At 39.8% G+C, this 27,122-nt stretch overlaps 1 protein-coding gene across 3 annotated transcripts in view; it reads right to left on the bottom strand.

The window, feature by feature from the left end:
- Positions 1-1,163: 1,163 nt before the first annotated feature.
- The window catches only part of LOC109099814 (zinc finger protein 469-like), a 248,013-nt gene continuing 222,054 nt past the window's right edge, over positions 1,164-27,122 (bottom strand). For all 3 annotated transcript variants that reach the window (XM_042715660.1, XM_042715661.1, XM_042715663.1), the window contains one exon: positions 1,164-13,714. In XM_042715660.1, coding sequence (XP_042571594.1) covers positions 2,289-13,532 — 11,244 coding nt within the window. In that variant the 5' untranslated portion in view covers positions 13,533-13,714 and the 3' untranslated portion in view covers positions 1,164-2,288. The remainder of the gene's footprint in view (positions 13,715-27,122) is intronic.

Genomic DNA, 27,122 nt, shown 5'->3' with positions numbered 1-27,122 from the left:
TAAAAAAAAAGAAAAAGAAAGGAAATATTGGGTATTGTCGATACTAGAGCCACATTTAAAAAGAAGACCACCAATTTCTGTGAACTCAGTGTGCAAGGATCAATGTACAGTGCCTTGTGCTGCCAGACGAAGTGGATGAACTTGACAATCGCCATTCTGGATTTTGGCTTTCGTTTTTACAGTGGCTCTGAACTGTTAAAAAAAAACTCTCATAATGCTTGCTACGGATGCGAAAAACAGAAAAAATCGAACCCGATCCAAATTTTTTATGATGGATGAATTTTTCAGAAATTCGTGTGTAAACGTGATTGACATAACGTGAGGTCGTATTTATTTTTTAGCGTGCGAAAATTTCGGATGATTAGTGTGCAATGACCTTTATTTGTGACAATTCTCATTAAAGCATAGTTTGGCGTTACTAAAGGGAAAACTAGTCAAAATAAATTTTAGCTTTAGGATGTGAACGTTCTAAAATGAAAGTATAAATACAGTGGGGTTCAAAAGTCGAAGACCGTACTGAAAAAAATAGGATTCCGAATTTAAATTTTAACTTTTTTTATTATTATTATTATTTTTTTTTATAAACATGATCATCAGGTATTACACAACAAACATACACAGCATTTCATATCAGCTTGAGTTCTGCTGTCATTAAAGCAAAAGGGGACAAACCAAATACTTAGAAATTCAACATTATATCAGCTGTTGACTCTAATTGTTATACTGCACTGTTATATTGTATTTGAAATAAAAAAAATAAAAAAACTAAATGAGAAAAATGCAAAATAGAAGCTTTTTTAGGATTCCATTGTTTGTGTTTATATATGTTACACAATTGTTTTTGGAAGACTACATGTCATTTCTGATCAAAGCTTCCATTCTCCCTGCATAACAGGTTGTCAACTCTTGATGGCTCTATGATCTTCACCTATTCATTTTGATGTCAGTTCAAAGTGATGATTAAATGTGAATTCAAAGGACACAACAAAGATGTACTCTCCATTTCTTATCACACACTGCACACAGTTCATTCTTTTACATTGTATTTTGAGAAATTTCTCTCAGGATTAAACACTGTAAGCAATTATAAGCACATATTTCATGCAGTGGATCTGTCAAATTGAAACAAAGGAAACCATCAAAGAAGACAAAGACACAAAAGGTTTAATGCAAATACTTTTTTTAATAACCAAGTTTATATGATGCACTTTGTGATCCACTCATAAGCCTTCAGTAGGCTTTGTATTTTCCTTTTTCTCTTCATCTTTTGCACATTATTAAAATAGAACTTTGAAATTATGCATTGCACTGGAATAGATCAACCTACAATATTATACAATATAAGATACATATAAACATGACAAAGCACCTTTTGTTCTAGTAAATAGTAATAATTAAAGAACTGGGGGACATTATAGATCATGTGTGGGGTTTTTGTATGGTAACATCAGTGCATGGGAATAATTCCTAAGGGTTTCATGCGCAATAATAGCACCTGAGTTCATATTATAGATGAAATTAAACTAAATTCAGTTTTGGAAAAGGCTTTTCCCGTGCCCTCCTCTGAACACATCAAATTAAGACACAAGTGAACCCTTTCTTTTTGATTGATCTTGCACAGTATTTTTGTGTCATTTACTCTAAAACTGTTGAGTACCAGCAATGATGACTGTAATTGCTACATGTTCCCTTCAGTTATAAGACTTTGTGTTCACATTACACAAATAATAATAATAATAATAATAAAATAGCACCAATTAGTGATACAAAAGCTAATACTTATGATTGTCTTCGCAATACAGTAAAGTAAAAGAGTATGAAAGAGTAATTCTCTGAAGCATATAAAATAGGCACATTGACATGATCCAGACTTAGGATGTCTTTTGGTCCTGTTGTTAGGAAAACATCTAAGAACATGTAATGTAAAAGTGTCATGCATTATTTGGAACTCAAATATTCTCAGTTCAATTTCAAGTAAATTATTTTCCAAAAACCTTTCTTTGTTGTTGATGAAATACACTCTCTTAGGGATAATGCTCCACTATAAAATAGAGAAAATAAACTAAGTTGTAACCAACAAATTCATCCTATATTCATACATTTTTTGTTGGTCTTCACATACATGTAAATACACATTTACAAGAGGAATGCAATAAAGTGACCAAACAAGGAGTTAAATGATTTCACAGAGGAGGGGCATACAATCCTAGTCTCATGAATAAACTGCCTTAATAACATGCCTAGTGGATCATTTAATTACCTCCTTGTTAATAGCATCCATTTAATCCTTAATTAATAGATTCAGAAGTGTCCTTCCTTAAAGGAATTTTAAAACTAGTTAGTCTTTGGCCAAACAGCTGGCTGAGGAGGTTGTTTTGTGACTCTGCAGTACGATATGAGTGAGTCTCTATGGATCTGACACCTGGCTTGGACCGTGATTTATTAAATGAATTGTTCAGGTTTGAGACCCTGGAAGAAGGGGAATGGATGGGTCTCCTTGGAATGCTCTTTTTCCCTTTGCAATCTCCGTTGAAGTGACGTACAATCTCAACCTTGTTTTGTGTGAAATCTACAGAACCTTTTTTTAGGTGAAGACCCAGATTAGAAGATCCTATTTTATGCTTGGAGATTATTTTGTTGCTGACTGTGTCATCCTTTACTGATGTAAGCACTGGATAGTCATTGGGAAGATCGGTTTTCCTTTGACCATCAATATTTTCACACCTGCTAGGTCTGAACTTCTTTTTGACTCTTGGGTCAATGCCCAAATTTTCCCTTGCAGTTGGAGATGGTGTTCTCTGAGAGCTGTGAGGTGTCTTAAGTTCTTTCCTCTTCTTTTGTTGTTTGGTCGAGTCCTTTTCTTCACATGTTTTAGAGATGTTGTTGTGACGTGCAGAATCAGTGATACTAAGACACCTTGGGTTATTTTCAAGACTATGTTTCAAAGTTTCCTCAGATTTGACCATAGTTATGTGCTTAGCCTGGCCAGCAGTTGGCTGTTCACTGTCATGAGTGTATAATAAAGTCTCAATTGTTTGATCCTGCTTCAAGTTGCTTGTCTCATTTAAAGACTGCTTCACAGATGAGAGTTCAAAGTCACTGCAAGATGAGAGACCTTGCATGTCTTGCTTTGATAAACTTACGTCTGTTTGACCGCATACTTGAATGGTGCATACACTTGAGTCTGTTATTTCCTCTTGTTTACTTGCATTTTCAAGGCTTGCTGAAGGGTTCATCTCCACCCTGTATTCGTTTTGTCTGGAAATTATGTCAGTGTTAATCTCTGAATCTAACAATGTTGTTGGAATTGTGCAACAGTCATCTTCTATTTTAACGTCACAAATCTCTGTCAGAGCTTCTTTGTCAATTGCACAGATTTCCCTGGGCTCATCTGCTTGGATTTTATGAGATGGAGAAGAGCTTTCATCCTCTTCCTTCAGCTCTGTTGATGAAAGACTCTGTTCTGCAGAATCTGTTTGCACTGTACACTCTATAATGTCCTTGGCAACTTCAGGGAAGTCCTCAGCTACATCTTCAGTTTTCACACTGGCATTGTGTGTTTCAGTAGAATGGTCCTCCACGCTATTCTGTGCAGTGTCTTCTATGATTGGCAACACTGATGTGATGCCTTGCATGTGTGATGCTGTCATGTCTAAGCTGCTCTCCGTTGCCTTCCTTTTCTTGCTTGGTGGAATATCAGATATATCATCTTTTGAATTAAAATGCTTGCAAGGTCTCATGACTCCCCTGAATTTGAAGATCTTGTTCCCTCCAGCAAGGTGTTTCTCCATGTGACGATCAAACTGTTCCTTTTTGGAAAACGTGTAGTTGCAGGTACTGCAGATGAAGGACTTCTTAATTACATGCATGACATCGGCACAGAGTTCACAAGTATACAGTGTGGTATGTTTTGAGTCTGGCTCATCTGTCTCCTCATGATCATTTTTAAGGTGATCTTTAAGCTCCTTTGCCTCTTGGTAGGACACTGGACATTTGTGACAAAGGAAAATCTTTTGCAAGCTGTGAACCACTAAGTGACGCTGGAGCTTAAAGGGTTTTGGAAACTGCTTGCCACAGTGGTGACAGTCCCTTGAAGGGTCTTTGCAATTAGGATGCATTTCAGCATTTTTGGAAGGCGTCTCTGCTTTAGGTAGAACCTCAAGTGTGGTCAGCGCACAGTGTTTACTTCCGCCCCCAATACTTGTTTTAGTCTTCAGACTTGTGGAATCAAACTCCTCTGAAGACTTCAACTCTTGTCCATTAACATCTAAAGAAGTTTGTTTCTCTTCCTTAGATGATGATTTAAGGTTGTCTCCTTTTGTAGCTCTGATGGGTCGATGCTGCATTATTGAAGATATGAAGTTCTTCACAGCATTTTCCTGCATGAAACACCCAGGCATGTCCAAAAGGGAGCTCTGAGACTGGCCCCTGCGTGCAAACTGTGTGGCATGCTCACGCAAGTGTTCATTGTACATCCAGACATCTGAAATTTCTTTCAAGCACATGCCACAAGCCCAAACACCTGCTTTGTTTTTGGCGTGTTTCTCCCTGAGATGGTCCCTAAGTTGTTCCCGTGAGCTAAACTTGCGTTGGACACACATATAGCAAGTTGGGGGAGGTGATGGATTGTGAGAGAGCTTGTGGAAGTCGAGCTCACCTAAGGTGAGAAACCATGTGAAGCACACTTTGCATTTGTACTGCTTATGCTTAGGTTTGAGTCCAGGTTCAATGCGTTTCCTACATTTCCGCTCCACAGGCTTTTTGCAAAGTCTTTCAGGGCCCTTCTGTTCTGTGCTTGTAATAGTCTCAACCAAAGTCATCTCTCTCTCAGGCTCAAAAAATGGTACAGGAAGCTGAATTGTCGTGTTAAAGTTTGGTACCTCATTGCTTGGCGAACAAGAGCCATTTTCTTGAACACAGACCATTTGGAGAGGGCCGGCTGTAGCAGGAACCACTGATTTACAATCTTCCAGAGGAAATGTGTTCTCTGGCACAATGCAGTCATGCGAATCATCCTGATGCTCTAAGGGCTGTCTAATTGTGCCCTCTTTTTCCCATAAAAATACTTTTATGCCAGTTTCTACATTTTCCTCGTAACCGGCTTGTAGCTTTAGGTCATCCATTAGGTCATCTTTTGAATGACATGCATTCTCTTTAGAAGAGTTTAATAAGCTTTTGGGAGTTATCTCAATGGTTTCGTATTCACAAGGGTCATTTGTGACACTGCTAAACTTATTTTCTTTAGACTCCTCATCCTTATCAATAAAGGCACCAGTAGGAGGGCAGTCTAAAATTAAACAGGACAGTTTTTGCTTTTTGTTGCTTTTGCCATAGACCCTTGCACATTTCTTTCTTTTCCTGTCATCATTTCTTGGGAATAATTGAGAAAAAGTGCTTTCGTCATCAAAGAAAGCCTTGAGATCAGGTCCTATTCCTAAAGTACCAGTAAGTGGATGACTGTCTTCTGCAGGAGAACAGATGTTCTCACACTTGATGGCCACAGAAGAATCCCCAAGTGGATAGTGGACATCTTCTGTCTGAACATATTTTGGGGTAATAGCACAATACTTTGTCACAACATCTTCAATATCATATGTGTCTCCTTTCTTATGCAATATAGAATGCCCTATGGAAGAAGATGTTTCTTCCTTTTGCTCTTCACAGCTGATAGTTACTACCATGCTCTTATGTTCCTCCCTCACACCGACTTCATGATAGCTGTGACTGCTATTTGGTACCTGTTTTTCAGGTGACTTAGGACAGTTTTGTTGTACCATTGAGGCAAAATCTGGAGAGATAGCCTGCAATATATCTGTTTTAAGAGTGCTGAGTATTTCATCTGAAAAAGTGTCTTGCTTTACCAGTTTTGGAGCAAACATTTCACTGCTCATGTCCACAGTGGTGTTCCTGTTATTTGCTTTTTCATTTAGAGTTGTCGTCTGATCAATATTACAACTTTCTGGGATCGTTGACACATCAGAATCACTTGGAATCCCTTGAAAGATCAAATGTGGATCTGCTTGCTGTCCTTGTCCATCTGAGATTTCACTTCTGTTTGAATGTGAAAGAACTCCTGGACTTATAACATCCATGCAACCTTTCAGTGCTTTTTCAGTTGGGTGTGGCATTAAAATGGGCATGAACATTTGACTGCTCATATTTAGATTTTCAATGGGAGAAATTCCTTCAGTCTTTACTACATGCTTCATGGCTTTATGTCTTTTAAGTCCAGGTTGTGTGCGAAAGAACATTGCACATATTTCACACTGAAATTTTCCTTGAACTGCATTCTGTGTACCACCTTTTTTTGGAGATGTTTTTTTCTCATTTGGACTTGGTCCTTCATTTTGGACAGATGTGAATGTAAGACCCATGGATGCTGCTTTTGCATAGTGTATCAGAGGATTAGGTATCTCCTTGATGTCTAACATTGTTGACCTCTGCATTGTATCATTTTCACTGCTGATCATCTGGTGGTGTAGCTTTGCAGAATCTGCTTTCTTGTGAAATTTGAGGTGCAAATCCATGTAATCAACAGTTTCAGGTGGAAGGTGACTACCATTCATGTCAGTTTGGTTAAGTTTTAAGACTTGTTCAGAGTCAATTCTGCGGCCTTCCTCAACATAATTACTGCAGGAATATTTTATATCATTGTCGTTGTTATTTATAGAGGTTTCGGGTATATCAAGTCCAGTCAAGTGGCCCTGAATATTTGGCTCTTGTTCATTTGCATTATATGTTGGGGCGGATGATGATGGCTCATCAAGAGAAAAGGCACAGACATTGAGAATGTAACTGTCTGTGGAGTTTGATTTTACATCAGGCTGTTCTTTGTTTAAACATTTAGAGGTGAAGTTGTAGTCACTGAAACTTGTTTCATTGTAGTTTAGGGGGCTGAGTTTCAAATCATACAGTGCACCTGTATCTTGAGAGTCATCCAATGCCCCAGAATTCTCAGAAAAAGGTTGTTTTGAGATTTTGTCCACAGTCAACAGTGTTCCAGGGCTAGAAATGTTACTCTCTGTGATTTCTACTAAATCCAGATGGGGATTAAATGAATGATCTAATTCTGTTGTTGCTGGATCAAAAATATGTGACTTGCCAATATTTATTTGATCTGAGTTCTTGTCTTCCAGGACTGGTCTGTTTTTACTCAGTGCTGGGGTAACTGTACTTGGTAGTGGACCATTATCTTTCAGCTCAGATGGACTTTGGATAGAGTTGTAGGAAAACTCTGGTGCTTGATTCAAAATAAGAAGCTTAGAACTCTGCTCTGTGTTCTTTTGTTGATTCGCTCCACATTCTGATTGCTCAGAAAACAATGTCATATCAGGCATTGCTCTCTCCACATTGGCTGTGCATTCATGATCATCTTGAGCTACGGGAAGATGTTTAGGAGAAACCACCTGTTGTGTATTATTTAATTGTGAATGGGTTGATAAGTGGTCTTCACAATGAGGAGACTTGATGTTTGAAATGGGCTGTTGGATGTCTGTCTTAGACAGACAGTCTGTTGTTCCACCTGTTTTGTCAGATGCATGTCCATTGTCTTCAGAAATTAATTCTGGATTTGCAATTAGAGCTGAATCTTCATCAAATTTCTGTGTTTTTCCCACACACAGGATGTTGTCATCTTTTGGTATGGTGGGGGATGCTGAGAAGTGGAATATTTTGGAGAAGTCTGGATTTTGGATAGCATAATTTGAGTCTTTAATACCAAACTGTGTATCACACTCAGGTTTCTTTGAGTCGATTTCTTTTGAGTTCATGCAGTATGTAGTTTGTGGACTCTCAAAGGAACTCTCAGCAAGCTGTTGTTCATTAGCTACTAATTCATTGTGAAGAGTGTCATTACTAGTCTCATTTAGGCTGACTTTTGTTCTGTTGCCTGACCCAGAAATGTCACTGGTTGTCTCTTCTAATTTAGCTGTGCTTGTGTTAAATGTGCTTGTCTCCACCGAGAACTTTGTGAGCTCTGCTTCTGTGTTTCTAGATTCCATATGCTCAGACTCTTTTTGTTTAGAGTGTTCATGGTCTTGTTTGTCATGTTCCTCAGGAACCACACTCTCTTGATTAGGAGATGACTGAGGTGATGTAAAACCTGAAGACAAAGAATCTGAGATCACTTCCAAGCTCTTCATCAGATTTTCTGTGTAAATTTCATGTTCAAGCATCTCTTCTGACTTGTCTAAGCAGTCATTCTTCTCTGTTTTGCCCTTTAGATGTGTAGGTGAACCGTTTTCTGTGTTCAAAACGGTGAGCCCCATGCCATCCTTTGCATCCAAATGGTCATGTTCTGAATCAGTTGGTGTGTTGGTAGTAGAGGGATGCATTGGCGTGTGAAGACCTTGCTGTCCACACATCAATCCAAATGGGAGCGGACTAGACCATGGTAAGTCAGGTTCTGAGAACAGCTCTGATTGTGAGTCTACTTGTCTGGCAATTTGCAGATTCTCTGAGGAACAGTTCATCTCTAAGCTACTATCCTCTTCTTCACTGTCAGGGTCAAGTCTCAGTGGAGAGAATTTGCTCATGGTTAACGGTTTTGGCAGCTCACTGTCTAATGGTGGAGGGCTGCTGAGCTTGGCTGTTTGCAGCTGACTCTCAAGCTCTGTAACTATCCTTTTTATTTCCAGATCATCAACTGACACGCTACTGTTGAGATTTGGATTGTAGTCCATTAATTTCTCTGGTAAAGCAAATGGGACATGGTTAAAATTGGTCTTATTCTCATTTGAGTCTGAGTCCTCTTTGTACTGAGAAATCTCATCTGGTAGCACAGGAGTAACATCAACCATCAGATTCCAGTCTCTTTGCTCTAAGAATGGTGAGAATGATGACTCAAATAGTTCCTTTTTATCTGTTGTGGTTTCCAGAGGACTAAAGCTCTCTTTGGCAAGCTGAATATCTGGATAAAGATTGTTCTCAAAACCTCCCACTGAAAGGTCACCAAACATTGACGTTGTGTCAAAAGAAAGGGGTGACTTTATTAGACTCTGGTCATGTTCTGAAGAATAGGGAATGAGACATTGTCCATTCTTTTGTGCTGTAGCATCGTGGACTTTTGAAGGTGATAAACAGACTTTGTCCACAAGTGAACTGCAAAGAGGTGCAGGGTCAGGGAACAGATCATTTGAGCTTCTGCTGGCTTCATCATTTGATATGCTGTCATTGCAGGCTTTCTCAAAAAAGGGTGCTGAAAATTCAGAACTACTTGTTGTTTTCTTGTGGGATTTATCCTTTGATGTGACAGCATCTTTTTGTAGTTTTAAAACATGGCTAGAATCTCTATTGTTGGTGGTTTCCACTGGATTTGGTTTTATACCAGACCCTCTTGGTGATGTGATATTTTTTGGGTAATCTTTTTTGAATGGCTCTTCTGTGGTTGCAAGAATTCCTGCCTCAAAACCGTAGTGGTCCCCTTTTTCCTCTATTTCCACTCTGGTGGTTTTGAATCTGGCAAGGCTTACAGTACTTTTAGTCATTGTATGCTCTGATGCGGTCTCTTCAGTCTTACAGATAATGCTTGAACATTTTGAAGTAGTGAACCGATCCTTGTGCTCGGTGAGTAGTATCTTATCAGTGCTGTACCTTTTTGTATTTTTTGTGAAGGTCAAAGCCAGTGATGTACTAGACTCTTTCCGTATCCTTGCTGGTGATTCTTCATATGCATTCTGTGCAAGAGAGTCTTGATCTTTTCTCTGTACTTCTGTTCGTTTCTCAGAGTCAGAATCTGTTTGATCAGTACTTTTCGGGCTGCCAATGCTGTCGCTGCATATACTTATTGATGTGCTCAGTTCACTGCTTGTGGAAGACCTACTGCTCCGTCTTCTGAGCCTTTGGTGGCCAGGGTTGTCTTTCATCAAGGATGGAGAGACATCCAAAGCTTTCTTGGGATCAAAGCACTCATTTCCGTTTTGTTTCCATGAACTTTCCCGGCTCTTGTCAGCACGAATCCTCCCCTTGCACTCTTTAGTGTATGTGTACTTGCAACGAATGCTCTGGCTGAGACGTCCCTGACTGGCTATCTTCACAGGCTCACAGTCGTCATCTGAGTCAGAAACATAATCATACTCCCTGAAAGTAGGGTTCTGCACTGCAGGAGTAACTCTCTCCATCACAAGTGAAAACTGCATGTTTTTGGTGCCCTTCACATGGAGTTTATGCAACTTGTTCTTTTGTTGAACAATTTTGTGAATAAGCTCTTTACTCCAACTTCCACCACCTGTCCTCTTCCTTTTTCCTTCTGTTGGTACTGGTTTCTGAGCTGTTGGACTTTTACTGGCACAGGTGGATGTTGTTTTAACTAATGCTGTGCTACTCTGCAAGCTTTTAAGTCCACATCTTGCAGAAAACTTCCTTGATAGAAGAAACTTAGAACTGTAATCATTTTCCTCTTCTCTTTGCTCTGACTTTCTTGTTTCCCAATCAATTTGTGTGCAGTTCGACTCCTGTGACTGGGACTCTGTTGAAGAGGTTTCTGCTTTGAGGACTTCCTTCTGTATCAACTCATGTTGGTTTTCTTTGAAAGAGCTGTCTGTGAGTTTGCTGTCTGAACTAAGGCTGTCTAAGTCTGACTCAAAAGGATATTTGCTGTGAGCTTGAGATCCCTCACTGGATGTTGCTTCATTGTTTGTTCTACCTTCAAATGTTGTGCAGTCTTTGGTAGTCAAAGTCTGTCTTGTTGATGTGCATTTAGTAGTGGTGAGATCATCATCAACAAATGCATCAATAAAGCTGCTGTCAATCTCTGCATTGTCTGACTGATAGCCTAGTCCATTCAAAGCCTCGGTGATAAGGCTATCCAATTTGGGATCTTCCATTTCTAAATCTGGCAGGGGTGCAGACGGTAGCATCAGTTTCATTGGATCATCTTTTATATCTCCTTTGGTTTCATTATCTGGCACTATTTCCCCATTCTTGTTTAGTCCAAGCAGAGACAGATGCAAATCTGAAGAGCTCCGCAAAACTGTGTAACTGGATCCAGATGACATGGCTTTTGTCTGGTCCGTCTGAAACTTCCTTATGTCTTCCACTTTTGGCACATCTTTAAAATCATTTTGTGCAAATGTATGCTGTCCACAGTATTGCTTATGGTCAAGAAAGGAGACAAGGTTATTAAAATTCTGATCACATTGCTTGCATGTCAAAAGCACATCCAGTTGGTCAAGGTTTGCTGAGACTAATGAAGTGGCGAGTTGGTGGGCAGAATATGGAGGTGGGGGATGGTTTTCTGTTCTGTAGGTCTCCAGACAACCTTTACCATTGTCCATGTTGGACTTTGAATGCCTGTTATGTGGCATGAAACTTGCAATGTTCTCTTTGGTTTTTTCTTGTTCATAGTGCAAGCCTCTGGATGCTTCTGGATGGTAGTGATGCTGGTTGGTGTTCATGCTACTAGATGATATCAATGCCTTATCCTGTTGCTGCTGATAAAACTGAGGGGACAGAACCTTTGAACTCTGGCTGTCATCAGAGTTACTGTTGACAGAGTTTGTGGAGGCTGGGGAGAGTGATGAACATGTACTGCTAGATGCTGGATTTTGAGTAGGCGAATGTGAAGGAGAGTCATATGGTGACACCATTTTCAGTCCTAAGGGTGCTACATGTAACGGAGGGTAGCTACAGTTTCTTGATGATGTCACTGGCACTGAGTGGTTAATACCAAAGTATAATGACTTATTCTTGGCATCAACCACCTGACCTTGATTTGTATCTGCCTTGTTTGTAAAATGACAGGGTGGAATTGTGTTGCAGCCTTGCTTGATACTGTCCTGCCTTTGGTTTGAGAAGCCCTCATTTGTATTTTTGTTGAGAAAATTATTAGAATCTTTCTGGTTGCTGTTTTTGTGTGGCTTATTATCTTGCCAGTCTGATGGGCCTATCAGAAAAGCAAGCTGTTGATTGCTCAGTTGCCTGGAGAGATCAGTCCTGTTTTGGTTTGGCATGGCAGTTGTGAAGCGTATCTGCTGCCAAGGCATATGGCCATTATTGCTGTTTGGTCTCTGTTCTGGTGCTGATTGGTACTGAAAGGGGTAAGGTGTAGAAGTCTGGTCTATGAGTGGTGGTGGAAAGGCTTTGTTTGGTCCTTCCCATGGGTGTGATACCCTGACATGGTGTTTACTTACACTTTTATCAAGAGGCCCTGGGCTGACGTGAATACCATTATGTGGAGGGCTAATTACATGTATTTGGGAACTGGAACCTTGTGCAATATTCCTAATATGATGAACACTGCCTTGAATAAGAACTCTCTGGCTGGTGGTGCCATTTTTAAGATGGCAGCCTCTCTTGCCCACTACCGCAAAGCCTGTGTCCCTGTTGTCTACTGTACTAAAAGAATCAGATTTATCTGAAACACTTTTACTCTGCTCTGATTGGTGAGTGTTTGATACTGAGCTCTCATCATTGCTAGGAACAGATGATGACACACTATGTTGTGTCTGTATGTACTGGGGTGGTTTAGGGTGTAACTGGTAGGACTGCCTGTCCTCTACCTGATCATTACCAAACTGTACATTACTTTTCATGGCCTCATGTCCCTCTGCAGAGGATGGAAAGGAAAATGAATTACGAGAAACATCAATGTAATCTTGTGCATTTCGATCACAGGGAAAGGAATCAGAGGCTGACTCCTCTAACAATGGGTATCCGTACTGAAATGGCATGGGCATAAAACTAGCATTGGATTTGTTCAAGTCCACAAGGTTGTTTGACTTTTGTGAATTAAGACTAAAACTATTGTTTCTAAAAGTCCTATCTGAAGACTGCCATGTGTCGGTTTCGCTCAGTTGAAAGTCAGGGAATAAAGTTTCATTGGCAGGTTGTGTGCTATTGCTCTCGATTGGGCTGGGCTTCTGTAGCAGTTGTGGTGGATTTTGGTGAGCAGGTCCTCCAGAGGGGACACCAACAGCCTGTGAGGTATAGGTTTGGGAAGTAAGGTTAGGCGAGCCCTCCTGGAAGCATCTGAACTGTAGTTCTTCCTGCTGCAGTTCAGCCTCTCGCTCTGGAATACTTGGTACATGGAAGCGGTAGCTGCCTGAGACAGGACCCCTGCTGGACTCATTCTTCTTTGGAGGTGAGACTTTCTGCTGGGGATAGGCTATCCCAATAGTGGGATTTGAGCGTGGGTTTGTAATACTCAGTCTATACAACTGCTGCGGGTTGCCACGCTCTCCTTTTCCTGACTTTTTACTCTTGTCTCTATTGCGACTCTTTCCACTAGGCGACTGAGGGCTGTCCTTGCCACTGGGCCACGTCCTGTTGCTATTGAATGAATGATTCTGCAGTGACTTAAAATCAATCTTTCCAGCCTGCTGTGGCCGAATCACAGCCTCACGTTGCTGCGTGTTGTCTCTCTCTTTTTCTGCAAACTTAGCAAGATTGTTCACAGCCTGTGGCTCCAGCCTCACATTGTGAAAGTGCTCAGGGGACTTTTTTAAGCTTTTATGCTCCACAGCCCCCTTATCCTGTTTTTTGGACTCATTATCCAGCTCTTTGGCAGCCAAGAGCTGTTTAGTCTCTTCAGTCATGATTTCGGTGTGGATAGTTTAGCACGCTGGTCCTTATCGGTGCAGGCTGCGACATGAACACATTGTGTTCCAGTCAAAATCAATAGGCCTGTGGTAGCAGAAGTTCAAAGCACAGGATTATTCTCTCTTCCTTATCTCTTTATTTCCCTAATGATGGAATGTTCATCTGCCATCTTGATGTTCTGAAAATAGAAGAGAGGATAAGAAAATGTCAGTTTTCACTTTAGATAATATTGCATGTATTTACATATGTAACGTAAAAACGTCACTATCAAAATATGCTATACTACTCAGTCATTATGAATAAATTGTAATTACATATGAAAGCAATCACTCAGGTGGAAAAATATTTATTTTGTAACATTGGGAAATAGACTGACACCAAGCAATTCCATTTCTCACTTGAAGAGGGCAGAATTGCGCCAATTTTGGCACACACAGTAGGCCTACACTTCATTCACATAAATCAACAAGAATGCAAATTAAAGCATGAAATTGTACACAAAATTTACCACCCTAGTTACTACGACATAAAAATCTCAGTGAAAAGACATTTAATTGTGTATGGCCTTCTTTGGGTGCTCCAGACATTGCTTATATTCAGGTTTACTTTGGCTAAGAGTGTTTTGGCTGTGGACAGACTATAAGCAGCTGAGAGTTTGGCAGCAAAGTGTTATTTCTCTGCTTGGAAAATCTATGTATACAGTGCCTTTTAACTGCGTTCTTTCAGCAGCTGACCCTAGAAAAAAGTTATATGTCCAGAAAGACTATAAGTGCTTTTTGCTTTAAGGCTATTTGGAGATGAAGGGATAAACAATCACAGGTCAGTACTTGCCTCTCCTTCTTTCAATTGCACATCCACATAAGTAAAAGCAGTGGGAAAATATGTGTACAGATGTGACCTATGGAAATTATGTGGAAAATACAACTCTTTTTGCAGTTTACTTTTTATTGGATCATTTTTTCCCCTATTTTCACATAGAGAAACAAATTCTGGACCAAAACCCACAACCTGATCATGTGATTTATTCTTCCCTGTGGCACACATGACCCAGCATCCATAATGGCATGGTAAAGAATCTAAATTTAAGAGCAATAACAATACATCTGCATCATGTGGCATAAACGTGGGAAATGTCGGTCAAGCTACTTGTTCTCCCTCACTTTCACTTATCACCTTAAACTTTCATCTCATTCATACATCCCACAAATAAGTGCACTTCTGTATATAATTCAGAAATGAGTTGTACTGCAACTTGCACTTGACAAAAGACTGTAATCTATCTCGACATCTGTTTACTTCCATCTTGCAAGCCAATACATTATCTTTGGCCTCTCACAGATTTCTTCCACAATCACTGTTTTTTCCTGTCAAATTTAATATGCTTTGTATATGCAGTGCAATCAACTTGTGTTTTCTTGACATAGCCAGAGGCTACAGCACTGGGATCATCTTTTGATAAAACAGTCAGGTATGAGAGCTCTGCTATGACTCGTATTTGACAGACAGGCAATTCATAATGTTTAGTGTACAGTGAATATTTCACTGGTAAAGTATGACAGCATGACTAATAAGGGTGTGGCACAACATACCTGGCCTAAGAAAAAACCCCTGAAGCAGTCTGTTAAAAAGAAAAATACACACATTGACTCCACTGATCTTAGTATCCCATTGGCAGAGAAGCCTGGAAATTAGGGCTGCACGATTAATCGAATGCTATTAATCGCAATTGTCATGTGCATTTAGTCAGTAAAGCCGGTTCTGTGATTAGTAGTAAATCTCGATCACCTGCTTTCAGGTGGAGCAGCATTTACTACACAGAGCCGTAGTTCTCTGACAAGCTATGCAAAATCGCATTCATAATCACAGACGATATAATCATAGGATTACGAAATCAACAAAATCGTTCTTGATAATGACAGCTGTTTGCGTATCTTCTCAGTGAACTACGGCTCTGTGTAGTAAATGCTGCTCCATCGGAAAGCATGTGAAAATACCACATTTAATAACATGTTTTTACTCCAATTTCACTTCAGAATGTCAGTCGAGTGTTTGGAATAAATCATTCTGTGAGATGATGTGGCTTCTTCAACAGAATAATTAAGGCACACAATATTTCATTGTATTCTAAGCAGTGATAAAGGCTATGTCGATTAGCATTTTTATATAGATATTCTTTATTATGATTAAAATTCTAATAATAAGAACTCAGATAAACCATATAATGCCATAGTCGTGTGTTTATTAGTCATGTTGAATCAATGAAAGCAGTCAAATCTTCTGTTTATTCAAGTGCAACAATAGGCATTTCCTGGATCTCTTCTTCGGGGCATATTTGGATTTTCAGCGTGAGCGCACCCGCTGGCCTTCGGATGGAAAGATACACATGCCAATCGCAGCTTCTGCCTTATCGCGATTTATTGCCTTTGTGATTTAATTTTGATTAATTGTGCAGCCCTACTGGAAATAATAGTAAATTTGTCTATATCCACTGTTTCACCACTGAGAAAGGACCTTTAGAGATGGTTGCTCTTGCCCAAGCATATCACTCTCTGCTATTTCATAAATAACCCATTTAAGAATACTGAAGAGAGTAAAGGAGTGAAACTTCCACAGAAAATACAGCTACAAATTACAGACAACTATAATTGTGACTATTTTGCCTGCTTTAGGACTGCCTCAGAAAACCTGAGGCTTATTAACTCAAAATCAACATACTTATTCCATACATCCATACTTTCGTCCATCTTAATATTTCAAGCAGTAACATAAATGAACCCAAAGTTGATTTTGGAAGGAAAGCATTTTAGGATTCAAACAAATTCTTCTTTTACTGATCAATTCATATGTAAATTCTGAAAATGAAAAAAAAAAAAAATTCAAACCCTGTTTATGACTGACTAGTGCATCAAGTTAATGTCCTGCAATGTTTTATATATATATATATATATATATATATATATATATATATATATATATATATACAGTATATATAACATTTGAAGAACAACAGTTGAAAATCTCATATAAATCTGTTACTCTGAACGGATATGTTTTCTTCAACAACTCTGCTTTCGGTGTCATTCTTCTCAAAGGCTACCTCTTCTATCCTGTCATCCACCTGGCTCTGGTATTTAGCAGGTTAGTCTGGAGTCCGAGCCCGAGCCCTGCCTGGGTTTGGATCTGGCTGTGAAAAGTCACATCCCCCCTCCAGCTCCTGTCATAGTCAAAGCTGGAGTGTCTGCTCGTTTCCCTGCGGCCTGAAGGATGACTCAACTCCACTCGACTGCTGGGAGCACCCTGCAGAGGCGAAGCTTGATCTGGCTAGGAGCCATACATCATGTCTCCCTCTGAGTCTGCCCAGGCCAGCCAGCCCCCTGGAATGGCCACAGAGAGGAACACAAGCTGACTGTGACAACAAAGACCGAAGTTGCAGGACTCACAGGGGCCTACTAAAAGTATCACCAAAGCCAGAGCTGTCAGCATACAAAGAACACAGGGTCATTTATATCCTCACAACTGTCAGTTTGACTTCACCACCCTATCTCTACTCTTCCTATAGCCAGTCCTTGCCACACGCAGACCATGAATTAATGCACTTATCCGTCCATATGCTATTTAAAGTGCATATTTGGTAAAACTTTAGCTCTCTGATAAGCCAACTTTTTTTTTTACTCATGAAAGATTAAAGTTTATGAGAACCTGACCAGGAAATAAAGAGTGCACATTTAATTGCAGAGTATGACTTGATATCAAATCCCGTGAGAGTTGTTTGAGAATGGCTCCATAAAACAACATTTTAGGCAGTTTTATAAGTCAATTAAGGCATGCTTGTGTGTTCCACAGCCCGGGTGTCAAATCAGCCTGCCCACACACTACCAAAAGCTCCATATGGTTGTACCACACACGCACCCACACACCCACACAAAGCTCAGGGCAGAGGGAAAGTTCTGTTTGTTTGTACGTCACATATTTTGGCACGTGAACACAATCTCAAATGTTAATTATTTGGTGTGTCTCAGACATTTATACTGTTGTTTTCCTCAGAGGAAAGCTAAACAGTTAAATGTCTTTGAAAAAACCTTAATATCCTGAGATATATTTTTCTCCCCCTACCCCACACAGGATGTACTGTTACTAAAAACACACAGTTTTGGCTTTCTGTAACATTGTTCTCAATTGCTGGCTGGGCAATCAGGGTGCACTGTATCAGGCATGAATCATGTGTAAATTTATCAGAATTTAATCTGATAGTTACACACAGGAGTAAAAGCAATACCATTAGTAACAAACAAATCATTTCAGACCCTAAGAGTTCACACCTCAAGGTTATAAAGATGGTTTATAATTAATTTATGCCCAAGTAATGGACAGGTAATTGCTTGGGTTCCATATGCCGTAATTAATAGAAGGACTGCCAAGGGAAAGAGACAGAATAGGATTAATGGAGGTTTAATTGGAGATGATATCTGACAGGATATTTCCCAGAGGTGTAAAACTATTGTTTCTTTTCCACTAAGAAGGAAAACACTGGCATTAGCCAAATTCTTATACAAAATACAAAGATGCTGACAAGAAACCTACAGTGACAGTGTCCATCTTTTATGCTTTCACACATGCAAACCTTAGATTTATTTCTACATAAATACCTCCACATGTAGACTCTGTTCCAAAAACCAGTGTGCTGCCTACATAGAACCAGTGACTAATTTAAAATGCTTTACAAAGCTACCAAACCTGTGCATCATACTTAATATAAATAGTGCTATTCACAGGAAACATAGACTTGACAATCTAATGTTGATTTAACTTCGGATTTTTAAGTAGCCTGATAAAATTTTTAGGGTTGAGTTAATCAAAATTTAATTGTTCCACTTCACCCTGTAGTGTATCAGAGCCATTAACTCGTTGCCGTTTACTGGATGCTCTACAGGGGTTCAGCTGGCATTTTTAGGAATGGTGAGCAGGCTTCCAGACAAAGCTCCAAAAACAAAGAAGGTCCATCTGGGATAATGCTGCTCAAGATGGCACATCGTCTAGAATCCTGCACCTTTAAACACAAAGGCTCCTTGTATCTCCCTGTAAGCCAATAAGGAGTGTTGGGTGGCCTCCCTGACACTGTTGGCTTTTTCCAGATGCTCACTGTGTTAAAAGATCTCCTCGAAGAGAAGGGGAAAGACAAAGACAACAGAAAGAGAATCTAAAAAGCTAGGAGGATTATGACAGACCCCCATGGGATGATGGGACTGCCTCTCATCTCACAGGTAGCAGTTAAATTGCTTTAAGTCTGCTCACATCAAAAACACAACAACTGGCTAAAGGATTGCCAGCATTTATGCCCACACACCTGGTGCTCTGCCAGAAAAGTGGACTATTAGCCAGACCGACCTTCAGAAGAATCAGCTCTCTTTAAAATATTTTTTTGAAAACATCCATTATTTAAGCAATTTGCTTGCGTTTTTAGACCCAGGTTAAAGTCAACAATGAGAGGCGGCACTTTTCAGTATCCTGCAAGCAATTTAATGTGAATTAACAAGTATAATTCTTCATGACACTTAAAAATAACTCTCATTTGGTCAAATTGATGTGTTTGATATGCAGATATTAAAGCACTTTAATAGCAGCTTGGAAAGTAAACACAGCTGAAGTAGCTCGCAAACCCATTTATTTTTAGCTTTTGCCATGCACGATAGCTGTTGGGTACCAGAAGGAAGTATATCAGATTTTGTCCCTCTCTCAGTCATGGAGTTTTTTGGTTATATTTCAGGATGATATGAGATTACCCCATAACAGTCCTTTCCAGAAATGTACAGAGCAGTGTGGAGGAGAATTTTAGATACAAGTAGGAAGCATTCATGTGTTTCTGTGTTGTGGGGGTAGATCAGAGCATAATACCAGAAGCTCCCCTTTTATCCCCCTTCAAACTTTCCCTTTCAACCCCAGACCAGACCATTTTTACTATGTAATTTCTGACCCAGTCTGTTTTCATATTGCTAACCACAGCATTCCATAAACATGATGGAATCTTTGTTTCAGGCAGTTTAAAAAGATATTTTCCCCATTTTTGACAAAATTTCCCGAAGGCCTACAAGGATATGGAACATTACTCATGAGTCGCGCAGCGAGCAAATGTCTTGCGTTAACAATAGATGGTTAAACTAATGGGACATTAAAAAGTTGAGAAGAGGGTCAGGCTCCTAGTCCCGTTATGAACCTGTTGACCTTGAACATTATTAGCACTAATTAAGTCCTTTAAAATATCAGCCTCCACTGGTCTTTCCTGTCAAACTTCTGAATCAGCTTTATTTTATTAACCATAAAATGAACTTGAGGAGAAAGTGATACATGATCGCTGCTAATGACCAAAATGTCCCCAAACGCTCTGAACTGGATACAATAACTTCAGTCACTTTGCAAAGGTACTGTACAAAGACTTCCATCTGCGCCCGGCATGAGGTTATATTTATTCATTGATCTATTACAGCTATTTCATTCATATAATGTGTACATTCTCCACCTCTTCTACTTCTTAATAGACATCTGTTTTCAGAGGAAATTCTCTTAATAGTTGATCATTTATTATGCTAAAGCCTTTTTCAAATAAAGTTAAAATCAGACTTATCTATTGTGATCATTGGCTTTCAGCCTAAGATCTTGCTTAAAGAGAGAGACAGAGAGAGATTGAGGTAAAACACTGGCCAGTGGACATGATTCAAGAAGCTTGGCTCAAGCCAAAGATAAGTGAGTTCTAGAAGTCTGGCAACAAGTGCCGTTTGCTTCCACTTTTCTTTCATATCCTCTCAGCAGTTCTCAAAGACTGAGGACAGCCCTGCACCACATGAGCTAAACTCCCTTATTCTTCGGCTCAATGCCTGTATCAACTAAAACACTGTATGTTCAACTGACGTTAAGGTTCAGTTAGAGCCAAACGGAGGAAGAGTGGCAGGGCAAATCACTCAGCACCTAAAAGGGGAATTACCTTTGCCCAAACAAAACTGCGATTATAATCAGTCATATTACATCACTTTAAAGGATTATTTTTTTTTAAATCTGACTTTTAATATGGGTTTTTCCCTCTTTATTGGATACTGTAGGTACCTTATTGGATAGAGTTTAGTCTTATTATCATGATAGCAAAGAAAATTAAGGAAATGTGAAATGTGTCAGACAGTTTTGTGGGTTGTTGCTTTGTTGTTTCGAAGGTGCTTGGTTGGGTTTTAGTTTGATTAATGGGTTTAAACATCACTATGAGTTAGGTAAGGTGTTCCAGGTGGTTGGAAAAAATGTGTGTGTGTGTATTGTAGTGTTACTTGCAAATTTGTGTATGCATGCAATCACAAATGCACACATTCATGGTTGTGCCTGCGTTACTGATGTTTATGTTCTCAGGTGTGGATCAGGGTGGGGTCTTCCGTAGAGATACGAGAAGGATTCTAGTGAAGAATGCAAAAGTTTGGCTCCCTGCCCACAGGCTAATGAACTCAGAATCTGGGACTTATGTTTTTAACAATCAGAGAGACAGGACTCAGCAAGATGTCTAGTGTATGACTATCTGTAGTCTGTTTGTGTCCTCGATTTCTCCTTTTTTCTCTTTCTTGAGTCCTAGATTTCTCAATCCTTTCATGTGTTATGATTCTGAGGATGTGGTGTGCACAATCTTTTTTTTTGATTTATACATATGTTTACATTATAGACTAAACTATTTTGACAGCTAAATGGCTTATTTCAATATGTTGTCTTGTTTAATTAAGTCTGAAATTAAACAACACATCTCATTGTGATCCAACACATCACAATACACATAACTCCATGCAACACACCTACAGTATACAGTACATGCATGCAAACATGTAATGTCTAATGCATTCAGATTCTATGCCTTTCTTGCAGTACCTGAAATGATTGATGAACAGGAAGTCAGACATTTCCTATAAAGTCAGCACCATCAACTTAATGGTTGATTAATTATGAATAACTGATGTAGGAGGAGGGAACAGGTAATTTAAAAAGTCTCTCTCAATACTCCTATACATAATATTTCCATATTATGCCTTCTGTTGAAAGCTACAATCTTTCATGTCAGCTGTTGACTTGACTAAACTAATTACTCTATAACTTTGCTGAAAGGTGACTTTCCATATCAGAGTACAGAATGATATTTTAAAGTCTATTTACAAGCAACAAAAATGCAAATACATTTTAATTAGCTTAGTAGTGGGTTTCTATTAAAGTGTTATTCAGGCTGGTACATGGAATGATTTTGTCTCGTTAATCACAATAATTAAATAGAATTGATCATGATTAATGCTTCCTTTTTAAGGCAAGAAAACAAAATACAAATATATACAGTTGCCCGAATAACAGATTTTTATCCAAAGTCCAATTTTGAAGTGACTTTGAAAATCTTAATAATAATGCTAATAAATATTCAGATCATCTGAGTTCATAGAAACACATTTCTGTTGTGTCGATGTAGGGTTTTGAGTGCTACTGATTGGGCTGTGGGGATACAAAAAGTTTGGGATATACTGATCTAATGGGGAACAATGTTTAAAACCACATGTCTGTTCTGTGTGGATCGGCTGCTTAATGTGTTTACCTTAAAATTAAGGATTGCACCTTTCAGGGCCTTTTTTATTTCTTATTTAAAAGTTTCCCAGACTTGCTAGATCAGGGGTGCTCAAACTCGGTCCTGGAGGGCCGGTGTCCTGCAGAGTTTAGCTCCAACCCCAATTAGATGCACCTGAACCACCTAATCAAGCTCTTGCTAGGCATGCTAGAAACTTCCAGGCAGGTGTGTTGAGACAAGTTGGAGCTAAACTCTGAAGGGCACAGGCCCTCCTGGACCAAGTTTGGGCACCTCTGTGCTAGATGCTACAAAAGGGATTCTTTCCAGTACGTGAGAATTATCACTGTAAGGTTGGTCCTTAGATGACGGGACTTGCAAGGGGTGTTTGTGGCTTCAGGCAAGTCAAGGTAATTATTTCCATACAGGAAAGTACAAAATCAGGGTCAAAACAGTGGTGTGCTGAAATGTAATTTCTCTTGCTGTTAAAGGTTAAATGGCACTGGAAAGGATTGAAATTTAGGGTGAGTAAAGAAGTAAAATGTGAATGCTTGAAAAAATTGACAGTTAAGGAGAGGAATTTAAAAAGACAGGATGAATGAGGAGAACAAGGATAAGGGACGAGAAAGACGGATGAGAAAGCAAGGAGGTCCACTTACAGTTGTGTATAAAGGATGCTTGAAAAAATTGACAATGGAGGTTGGGTTTCAGTTTTGTGATAGAGTATTTGAGTCAGTTTTAATTATTCCATTTATTTGTCACATTCTATTTAAATTGTCCCTGCAGGCCAAAAAACAGTAGTCGACTAGCCAACAGTAGAAGGGAATTCCAGGCAATGAACGGGTGAGTCAGTTCGTACCCACATTTTCCTAAAGCATGCCTCCTTTAAATAGTCCAAGGAAATGTCCAAATGACCTAATTACAACTCAGCCTTTTTAAGTATACCAGTCAATGTGTGATGCTTTATTGGAAGGAGATGACACAAAAAAAAAGAAAGAAAGTGCCATGCAGCCGCTTAATACAATTTATTCCAGTTAATTTTGGAATGACGTTGGAAGAGTTTATGAGTGCTTTTCTGTCTGAGGAGTGTCTTATAATGGTGAAAACTTTAATCGTCTTTGAACTTTGAGAGCTACTGAACTGAATAATGTGGCTATGCTCACACAAACTCCCATGCACATATGCAATAGGAAAAAGAACCACAAGGTACCTCAGAATGAATGCTGTTAGCTGCTTCTGGAAACAATAGCAAGCTTTAAACAACTCTGTCATACCGCACCTTCCAAAGTCAAGTCTACTCACATTTTGTACACCAGACTTTTAAAACTGTATCCATGTATTTAACTTAGATTTTGTGCTTTGAAAGACAAAGTTGTGGTCAAGTTAAGGGGGAAATTACCGTAACTGATCAACTGCTATGTGTGCTTTATATTACACTATAGAATTTATCTGTGTTGAGGAACAGGAAAACAGGAAACAGAGAAACACACAGTTGTGACACTTTCAAACCTGTACATCCGGTCTGAGTGAAAGAAAAAACATCCAGCTTGTGACAGAATATGAAATTTCTTTCTCAAAAAGGCGGTAGTTAAGCTGTATACTTTGGTGACTGTGATTACCAGCTCCACTGCTGAATGGCTCTCTCTCTTAAATGTTGAGTCTTTGAGGCTGGCGGTGGGGTGCTAGTGCATGCTGGGATGTCCCTGGTGTGAGCTGCTGTTTATGTGGCCTGAGGACTGCCTGATGTGTCGCTGTGATGGAGTGAGAGACTGCTGTTGAAAAGAGTCTCTGTGCAGTGCTGCAAGATCACCTTACACAGCCACTTCCTGCTTCCGCCCCCTTTCCTCACAAGTGGCCCAGTGTACCCACTTGGCTAGTGAGAGAAAAAAAGTCAAAACAGAGGGGTTCAGTACACCCGGCAGTACAGCACAGGACCCCATTCATCTTCCTTTGCTGCTCCAGGATGACTTTATTTTTTTCAAATTCACAAATATTTCCCTGTGAAAGCCCCTGAGATTCAGGAGAGAGCCTATGCTTGACTTTCCTCTGTGTCTCTGATCTGAGGCCTCTGAGGCAGCGTTTGGCTCCTCAGTGTGCGTGTTATATAAATCCTGTCATGTGGATGATGTGGAGTGTCAGTCACTGCAAGGGCCCTTAAAGGGGCTACAAGGGTCCATCAAGATGTCTGGGGCAAGTCTGGGAGGTTACCTTTCCCAAAAATGAAGAGGACACTTGAATCGAGTCACTCCAAACCTGGTGGTCTTTTGGAATGGGTGGTTCACTAAAAAGGGGGGCGGTAGGATAGGTATGGAAGTGGAACTGGGTAGAAGGGGTATTAAGGTGCTATTCCTGGAATTACAGAGCACCATCTCGGCCTGGCCACAGCTTAAGAGACAAAACTGTGATAGTGGGGCACACAGTATTTGTGCAGAGGCCCTTGTCCAGGTGGAAAAGGGAGTCAGGGCTGTTTAAGATTCCTGGGGAAATGGCAAAGTGGATGAATAACTGGGAACACAAACAAACCCAGGGGCATTAACGGCGAGGTCCTGGATGTTTTTCCTTCTGTACTCTGCTCATCTAACGAGAGTTAGAGAGAAAGTGGGGGTTTCGAGAAAGAACCACATTTTTCCTCCTTCACTACAGTTGCCTCACTCCCCGTCAATGAACACAGGTTAGATTTCTTTAAGCTTAAGACACATTTACACAAAACAGCACCTGATATGTCTACTCTTAATGGGGGGATAGGAAAATATTCACCCTGCACTGCTGGCTTCCTCCCTGGGTTACCCCTTGGATGTCAGCCCCACATCACAGAGAGAAGAATGACGCTCTGTACAGTGGCTGCATGGGACCATTCATGGCTGTGAGTCTGGCCACAGACAGCATGTACGACCAACTGAGATCCTCTGGAACAGAACTGGTACTGATCCACTCTCTGTAGCACAGAACTGGTATTGATGATCCACTCAACACAGACAGACCCAGCAGTCATTCTCACAGGCTGGTCTAGGGTCAGCAGGATCTAGGTTTGCTGGCAGAGACTTCATTCAGGTGGGCTGTGCTGGGGTCAGTCATAAAAGGACCTGTTTATTGACCTGTTTGAGTGACTGGATTGATCAGATCCCATTAAAGCTCTCATCATTCTCAGTTCCTTGTGTGGCTTAACCAAATATTTTTTCCCCATTATGCTAATAGCATGGAGTACTATACATGTAAAAATACTCTCTTGTGGAAAAGTCCAGGATAGAAATGCCTTTCTGTTATGTGTAGATTTGTAGAGGTTCAGAAATGCCACAAACAAAATAGACCAACCGCAATCAAAATGACACTCAAAGATTCTAATCACCTCAACCGCAGTTTAACTAGATCAGGGATGAGTGACTTTGGTCCAGGAGGGCTACTTTCCTGCAGAGTTTATTTTCATCCCTAATCAAACACACCTGCCTGTAATTTTCAAATAATCCTGAAGATTTTTAGGTTCGATTTTTTTTTTTTTGTCTTGTTTGATTAGAGATAAAGCTGAATTCCGCAGGATAGTGGCCCTTTAGGACCAGAGTTAGCACATCCCTGGAATAGACACAATACAATGGGTTAGTTTAGCATAGAGGTTAATGTTCAAGGCTGGTCAGCAGAAGGCTGCAAGTAATGAGCTATTACCATGTGCCCTTGATCAAGACACTACAAGGGGACAACACCTGTAATAAATGTACTGCTCCTGCTAAAGGGGTACTTGCTAAACATATCCAACTTTAAAGGAATGTTGCACTAATTCACATTTGTTACTTTTCCTCCTCATATTAGAACAACCTTCTAGAATTCTGCATCAAGCATAGGTGCCCAGAGGTGAGCCTCTGTCTGTGCCCCCCTCCTGCGTGGGCAGTTTTGGCTCATTTTGGGTACAGTGAGTATGAACCTGATGCCCGTCTGCAACAAGTGTCCTCTGTCCATTAGACCACTGTAGACTTTCTGCGGTTCAAGAGAAGCAGCCAAACCAAAGCAAGACCTGGAGCTAGATTGAGCATAGATAGAGTGTGACTAACTAATTCATAGTTTTCATGTTATGCATGCTACAAATAGCGTATAATCTCAAGCATCACTCAACTCTTTCATTTTGCGGTATGGTCCAGTGGTCTGGGCTGGTAACTGAAAGGTGGTAAGTTCAAACCTCACAAAGTGCCATCCATTAAATGTGTACTGGAACAAAGTACTTTGCTACAGGAGAATTTTCCCTGTAATGTGTTTACTGTAAATTGTAAATGACTTTGTATAAATTTGCTAAATAGTTTGCTAGTACAGGCTGTTGTGTCAAGTTTGGTTGCTTCTCAAATGCCTACTATATATATATATATATATATATATATATACATATATATATATATATAATATATATAATATATTTAGTCAACTCTTACAAGTTTTTTTATTGCAGTTTTTTTTGAATTGAGGAAAGAATTGTAATAAGAACAGAATATTTGTCAAATTGATTATTGCAGCCACAATGGTAAAACCTACTTATTTGAAAGGCTGGAAGTAACATTTGCTTTATATGCAGTTGTTTGCTGATAAGGACTCTAGGGCCTCAGGTGAGAGTCAAGAGACCCTTCTTACAACAAAACGATCTGCACAGCAGGTTTTAATCTTGTTACACAGCACATTATTCATACTTTCTCTTTTTAATGCCTGTTTTTATAGCTGGACACTACACTAATCTGTTCAAGCCCTTGACTCCAGTGGCTATAAAGGGAAGGTTTCGTAACTTCTTTTTTTTTTTTTTTTTTTTCTAGTTCAGACCATCTGCCCATAATGACACAATCAAAGCTACTCCTACCTACAGCTGGTTAAATGCATCTATGGTAGTGTGAAAACACGAATTTGGAAAAACAATTATCTATTATTAAAAAAAAAAGCCAAGATATTTACAGCCAGGACTGTTATGTTGTTGTCCTGTTACATAAAGGTTGCCTTTCAGGCTGCCAAGCTTCAATCCCTAACCTTACCAGCCTATCTTATCTTCATATCTATT

This window comes from Cyprinus carpio, chromosome A25 (assembly GCF_018340385.1).
Source record: "Cyprinus carpio isolate SPL01 chromosome A25, ASM1834038v1, whole genome shotgun sequence".
Classification (NCBI taxonomy): Eukaryota; Metazoa; Chordata; class Actinopteri; order Cypriniformes; family Cyprinidae; genus Cyprinus; species Cyprinus carpio.
The sequence above is the reverse complement of the archived record's forward strand: the minus strand, read 5'-3'. Positions and strand labels throughout refer to the sequence as shown.